This window comes from Dendrobates tinctorius, unplaced genomic scaffold (assembly GCF_039654945.1).
Source record: "Dendrobates tinctorius isolate UK_male_01 unplaced genomic scaffold, ASM3965494v1 ptg000086l, whole genome shotgun sequence".
NCBI classification, from domain to species: Eukaryota; Metazoa; Chordata; class Amphibia; order Anura; family Dendrobatidae; genus Dendrobates; species Dendrobates tinctorius.
Window position 1 is genome coordinate 27,261,869 of NW_027361754.1, and position 7,333 is coordinate 27,269,201.

At 41.8% G+C, this 7,333-nt stretch overlaps 1 protein-coding gene across 1 annotated transcript; it reads left to right on the top strand.

Annotated features, from left to right (window-relative positions):
- Window positions 1-1,693: 1,693 nt before the first annotated feature.
- On the top strand, window positions 1,694-6,895 carry APOC3 (apolipoprotein C3). Its single transcript, XM_073585203.1, has 4 exons — window positions 1,694-1,859; window positions 3,646-3,715; window positions 5,415-5,544; window positions 6,521-6,895. Exons 2-4 carry the CDS (start codon window positions 3,667-3,669, stop codon window positions 6,618-6,620), a joined length of 279 nt encoding a protein of 92 aa, XP_073441304.1. The 5' UTR covers window positions 1,694-1,859; window positions 3,646-3,666; the 3' UTR covers window positions 6,621-6,895.
- The last annotated feature ends 438 nt before the right edge of the window (window positions 6,896-7,333 follow it).

A 7,333-nucleotide genomic window follows, 5' to 3' on the forward strand; every position in this document is an offset into this window, starting at 1 on the left:
ACACTATTTCCATAAGTCCCCTAGGCAATGACTGGAGTAGAGGACAAGCATGTACAACTCCACTACATCCATGATGTGGCTGCAGAACCCGTTCTTAGGGTTTCTGAGCTCCAACCTTGGAAACGCTGGGTGTCCCAGCGGTAAGATTCCTAGTGATCAGCAAGTTATCACCTATCCATAGAATACTTGATTTTTGGGGGAATCATCTTTTAAGAAACCTACAGTACTTACCTACTTATCTGCAAAATCACTCTAACCTTGTGATTTTAAAACTCTAGCCAAGGCAGAGTACCTTGTTGGTGACCAACCTGGCATCCAACACCTGGGGGCACATACCCCATCAGGCCATCAGCTCTAGTCACAGAACTACAGAAGGGCTGGTGGTAAGAATTGATGATGCATCACCATAGTTTTCGGACCATCACCTAAGAAGGGAAGATTTCTGCTGGATCCAATACAATTGGGCATGATCAGACTTCTAGATGTTATTTTTCGTACCCAATACAGAAGCTACAAGTAACATTTTGTCTCCATCCCAGATCACTTAATCTTTTGATCATCTGACTCCTGAAAGTTCCCAAGGTAGCTAAATTAGAAGAACATCCCATTTGGTGAGCCATGGAAACAAAGACTTTTGCTTCAGCCTCTCAAATGCATAACAGTGGACAACTGGATAGATGGATCCATTCCACTTGTAGACCCACTGTGTAACAGATTTGTTGAAGATCTAAACCAAGAACCAGAAACTGTGGGAGTTTGCATACTTCAACCTTGACCACCACCAGGGTATGTAGAAATGTTGCTGCACTCAGTAGTCTCCATTTTGACAGTTAACATATAGACAGCAGAAGAATCCAAGGTCCGATACTGTGGCAGCTTGTGTACATGTGGTCAGGAGGAGCAAAGGTTGTGGCTGGCAGAGCTATGCCATATGCAAAGCAATGGAGGTCCTGAAGATAAATTAGGACTAGGAGATGGACTAGAGAATATGGTCATCATTCATCATCACTGTCCCCAATGGGGCTCACAATCTACTTTCCCTACCAGTATGTATTTGGAGGGTGGTAGAAAAACTGAGAATCTGGATGAAACTCATGCAAACAAAAGGGGAACATACAAGCTCCTCGCAGATGTTGTCCTTGCTGGGATTTGCACCCGAGACCCCAGTGCTGCAATGTAACAAAGATACCCACTGAGCAGCATTGACTATTGTCAGGGACATTAGAGTGCACGGACTCTAAAAGAAGCCAGGAGCCTGTTCGATCCACAGGTGAAGTGTCGCGATGAAGGAGGACAACAGTGGTCAGAAAGAGGGCAAGTGAGACGACGAATCGTTACACATATATATGCAACATATGGAAAGATAAGCCCCTTCCTTATGCCGTGTGGACCGCTTAAGCATGGGATCCAATGCTTTATATTAGACAGCCAGTTATTTGCAATGCTTCAGATGATATTTACGTAAAAAACATTTAAAATAGCAAAACATTGTCGTGCAAATTACCATCTTCTTGTGATTTCTTACTTGTTTATTTTTTTTCCTTTTTTGCAAAATGTTCCCAAAACCTAGAAATCTCTTTGTCTAAAACTTGCAGAAATCTGCAAAATATGGTAAATGTCGGCATCTATACAGGTATTGGCTCTGAGATTATTTCCTATCAGTTGAGCCTTTCCTATCTCTTCCACACCAGAGTCAGCAGTTCCAGCTGCACCTTTCTGATCTGGCTCTGCAACCTTCACCCCTTCTCTGCACACCTCTCCTCTTCCTCCCTCCCTTCAGCGGACCCAGCCTATATAACAGTGGCACCTGTATATTGGGCCAATACACTGGACTGAGCTTGAAGTGCAGCATTGAACTGGTGAGATCCCCTTTAAATCTGTGCCAATAGTGTTCCTATAAGTAGAATTATATTAATAGACTCGTTGCCTGGGCATAGTAACCCACTATGGTTAGTTATAACAAATTATAATGATTATGTTGCACATAAAAACCGTGTATCTAATCCTATCCTGTGTGATACTGACTGCTGAGCCGTGTATCTAATACTATTATCTGTGATTTTGTCTGCTGAGCCGTGTATCTTATACTATTCTGTGTGATACTGTGTGCTGAGCTGCGTATCTAATCCTATCCTGTGTGATACTGTCTGCTGAGCTGAGTATCTAATCCTATCCTGTGTGATACTGACTGCTGAGCCGTGTATCTAATCCTATATCCTGTGTGATAATGTCTGCTGAGCCATGTATCTAATCCTATTCTGTGTGATACTGTCTGCTGAGCCGTGTATCTAATCCTATCCTGTGTGATACTGACTGCTGAGCCGTGTATCTAATCCTATCCTGTGTGATACTGCCTGCTGAGCCGTGTATCTAATCCTATCCTGTGTGATACTGACTGCTGAGCCGTGTATCTAATCCTATCCTGTGTGATACTGACTGCTGAGCCGTGTATCTAATCCTACCCTGTGTGATACTGACTGCTGAGCCGTGTATCTAATCCTATCCTGTGTGATATTGGACTCCCCCTGCAGTCTGTGTCAGAGTGTGGTCTGTGTTGGCACGGTAATAAATTGTGTTATTTCCAGCTTTACAGAAGGACGATAACACCATAGAAATGATAAGAATAATAGGCCTCAGTTACCACAACTGTCTACAAAGAAAACTGTTGCTGATAGCAACCAATCACAGCTCATTTTTCATCTTTTAAACATCTCTGGGACAGCGTGGCGAGTTTTGAGTGGCGACTTTTGTGTTTCGTCTTTTATGTGGCGAGGTTGGTGTATGTGTGGTGAAATGTGTGCTGAGGGTGGTATATGTGTTGGAGCACGTGGTAGTGTGTGGTGAATTTTGTGTGTGTGTTCATATCCCCGTGTGTGGTGAGTATCCCATGTCAGAGCCCCACCTTAGCAACTGTACGGTATATACTCTTTGGCGCCATCGCTCTCATTCTTTAAGTCCCCCTTGTTCACATCTGGCAGCTGTCAATTTGCCTCCAACACTTTTCCTTTCACTTTTTCCCCATTATGTAGATAGGGGCAAAATTGTTTGGTGAACTGGAACGCACGGGATTAAAATTTTGCCTCACAACATAGCCTATGACGCTCTCGGGGTCCAGACGTGTGACTGTGCAACATTTTGTATATATCAAGTACTGAGCACACTCATGGGGTTGTGATGTGAAAAATTATATTTAATACCTACAGTAGTCACTAGTAACAAATAGACCTTCCTCAGTGTCCTAGTACACTGATGAAGGTCTAGCAAGACCGAAATGTTTGGTACCAGTCAGTAGTGCCGTAGATAAGCCCTAGGGACCTTCAGGGCCCACTCGGGACTAATACATGGCAGATTTGCTTGTACAAAATTTGCTATCGCAGTAGCAGAAGGATGGATGAGATTTAAGAAAGTTTGCAAAATCTCATTCAAACTTTGCAGAGAAAATTTTAATTGCTGTGGATTTAAATTGCTGATTTCATCTTTTGCGACAAAATCTGTACGATTTAGTGCTGATTTTGCCGCTCTGGATTTTGATGCAAATTTTTAATTTTCCCATAGGTTAAAAATAGTTAAATTGACGTTCTCCACTTATTTAAATGTTATATTTTTAGAATTCATTTTATGACATTTTTCTTTTTTTTTTCACAGGTCTGCCATAATAACCTGAACATGAAGCTCTTGGTGATCTCTGCTCTGCTTGTCCTTGCAGTCTGTGCAGGTGAGAACTTCTTCCTCTATATTGCAACTTACAGAAAAGATTTGAGGGTAACTCAACTTTTACATTTTCTGATAAGTAAAAGCCAATAAAAAGTATTGTTGATCCATGTGGATATCTGTGAAGCGCATAGAATGCAGATTACCACCTCAGATGGTCCGGACAACCTCCAAGCATAAGCTGGGTGTTTTGGGTGATGTGTTTGGATCAAAGAACCCTGACCGACACCGATCAAAATTACTTTACAGTGGTAACAACCTATGAAGAAATCATGTAAAAGTTCAGTTGGCTGACAATTTAGGTCACTGCCAGCACTATGCTGCTCCATGTTTTTGCCTCCACATGCATCCCCTAATAACCCTTTGCTGACTTCCTCTTGTCAGGCTGTGACTCATGAACTCTCATCTGACTTTCCTAATGTTGTACACAAAGCTTTGCAATCCAGAGGTTGATTAACATCTGAGTACTGGAGGGAAGAACATTGGGGCTGACTTAGTAGTAATGTTGGGGAGATAAATTTTCTATATATTTCTGATCTTTCTCCTAAGACTGGACCCGCTTACTTGATAAATCTATTCCCTAAAATAATACCACTACTACTTTTGGTGCTATTTTTTCACCATAGATTTCTATGGGCAGCCTAAGATGTACGTGTTAAATCGCAACTGCGGAATTGCGCTATTTTTGCACTAAAATTTTCTGCACACCCAGAAATATAAAAACATGCAACAAGCACACCATAAACAGTACAGATGGCTATTGCATTTTTTGGTGTGGACACTCCCAGAAAACGTACAGAAAAGCATTTTCGCTCCGGGAATGCATCCTTAGTATAGCAAAGCGATGGAATAATTGACTGTGGATGAGCAGAACTACTTGATCAGATATTTAAAGGGGTTGTTCTACTACATACTGTACATTCAACATCTATTGACAGCATAGGTGAGAAACGTATGACCGTTGGTGGTCCGATCAGTGATCCTGAGAACAAGGGTCCAAAGTCACCAATTGTGAATAGAGCGATGGAATGAGAATGGAGTGATGGTCACGCATGGGCACTACTACTCTTTTCACACAAGAAACTTTGGTGTCCCGGAACTCTGGGTGGGTGAAGGTCCCATTGGTCAAACCCCTAATGATCATACATTTATCCCCTATTCCGTGGGTAGGTTTTCAATATATTAAGACGGCCAACCCCCATATAAAGGGGTTGGCTAGGATTAGAAAACACATGACTACCTTCTTCCAAAAACACAGAATGCAGCTTGTGTGACCATATATTGCCACCCAGCCCCAGCCATTTCTACAGGACTTGTAATATCAGACACCTATAGAAGGATGTTGCAGTTTCTCTAGAACGTCAACCATGTTTCTCTTGTCTTGTACAATTCATTTGAAAAACCTCTTGATGTGTCATAAGTCATGTGGAGCGTGTCTTCAGTGGGAATCTCGGTACTCAGAATCCCATCGATCAAAACTTGACTTATTCCTATGACATGTGAAAAGTTTTAAAAAAAAATGAAAGTTTCTCCAACTATGTCAATGGCTACCAGCCAAGGAGTTGTGCATTTTAAAGGAAGAGAGGTACCAACTGGAAACTTTTTGCCTTTTTACCAATGTTATTTCTTAACCCATGTAACCCCGAATGAACTTCTTACCATAACTCTGCTGCTTTAACTCTTTTTTTTTGTTCTGATCCCAGTCTCTGCAGAGGAGGAAACTTTCCTGTCATCGACAATCAACTATGTGCAGGACTTGGCCAGTGAAGTTGCCACCAAAACAACAGACGCTTTGAACCAAGTAAAGGAAATGCCCCTGGCACAGCAGGCAATGTAAAGATATTTTGGATTTATGACAGACATGACAGCACACACGCCTCTTGCTTATGTCTCTCCCCTTTGCCTTCCCCTTGAATGTGGGTTTTAATTTTGGGGCACATGGTATAAAAAAGTTAGGGGAAGCATTGCCTTGTTGGAGGCTGCCAATTCTTCGGGGAGCCTCAAGGACTTCCAGAAGAGCTGGGAAGTATGAGTTAGAACCTACGAGGAATCACAGTGTTCCTTTAGTATTTAGGCCACCAAAGCAGACCAATTTCAACTGTAAATGAATAGAAACATATGACCCAGGCTTGTCACCTATAGCCTTTATCCAAACAATATAATCAAAATGCTTCCTGTTTCATAGAGGTGGGAATAAGTTGGACTTTTGGTAGGGTGGTTAAGGGTGATGTGGCATTAGTGCAGGGCTACCAAGGCTGGGCGCAATATATTTCCTTATTCAGTCATGTACCATGTATCCCATTTTACCCAAACTGTGAGCACTTTGTTAGACTTGGAGCTTGGTCGTCATAAGCGTTGGGAGCATGCCAACTCAAATTCACCGTCACCTGATATTGAAAATGGCAGGAGGCATCAAGGGGTTTTCCAGGATTTTGGTATTGATGGCCCAGCCTTAGGATAGGTCATCAACATCAGATCAGTAGGGATCATGATGATCGGAAGTGTACGGAGTTGGAACATTACAGCTCCATACACTGTGTAGTTATCATACCCGGGTATTGCAGCATATCCCCTTTTCTTGCGTCCACCCTATTTCATAGCATAGCAGGCAGTTGATATCGAAATCTTGAAAAACACCATTATTGGATGGGGATAGGAAAACATGAAATGGGGGCACTAATGGAAATTTTCTAGTTTCAAGTTTACGTTATATCAAAGGGTGGTTTGGATCTAGAGTTGGCTAATGTTCTTCCTTCACAGACATATAAGTGTGAATTCAGCTTGACTGTTCTGTCCTTTATTCCTTTAGTGGCATGTATGATTCTGGATCTGAGTACGTCAGCTCTTTGTACTCCTCAATTTTCGACAAGGCAATCGAGAGATGGGAACAGCTGACCAAATCCTTCTAATGTGACCCAACGAGCAATCTCTACAAGCCGAGTATTTCCTGGCAATCAACTATATGTACAGCGTATCTTGGAGAACAGGGAATGTACCATTCTGGCCACTACATATGGCGTAACATGGAAAATGTTATCTTTCTTAATAAGTCCAGGTTCAGAATTGTCCGCCCATAAATCGCACTGTCTACCATGCCGCTGTTTCTCCGATTTTCTCTGCAATTAGTTTTATTTGATGTTTTTTTAAAGGATGTCTTTTATAAATAAAGTCACACTGACGGCAACATCTATGGCATTCATTTATTTAGCTTAAAGGGGTCATCTAGCTAGAAAAAATATGTAGATGGGTTTAAAATATCTAGCTTACTAATATACTTTTAATTATCAAAAGTGAATTGATATGAAGATATCCGCACTGGTTCTGGGTCCCCGCAGCTCCTCTTCCAGCCAACAGAGATTACCAGTTCTGTGTGATGGAGGTCGGCAAAATGGCTAGTTTTAGTAGAAAACCCAACCCCATGTTCTGTCTATGCATGCAGGCCTGTGACAAAAAAATAAACAAAAGTAACTGTATAGGTATTCTCTAAAAATATTTAGACATACTTTTTTCATCTGGACAACCACTTTAGATGTCAATGTGCAAACAGCGACTTTTTTCCACAGTCCTTTCTATCTATTGTCTGCTGTAAGCACGGACACAAAATTCTCCATCATAGTGCACA

Coding starts and splice junctions, on each gene's coding strand:
- APOC3 (XM_073585203.1), top strand. CDS start 3,667: ATGAAGCTCTTGGTGATCTCTGCTCTGCTTGTCCTTGCAGTCTGTGCA. Junction 3,716..5,414: donor TGTCCTTGCAGTCTGTGCAG/GTGAGAACTTCT, acceptor TTCTGATCCCAG/TCTCTGCAGAGGAGGAAACT. Junction 5,545..6,520: donor CCCCTGGCACAGCAGGCAAT/GTAAAGATATTT, acceptor TTATTCCTTTAG/TGGCATGTATGATTCTGGAT.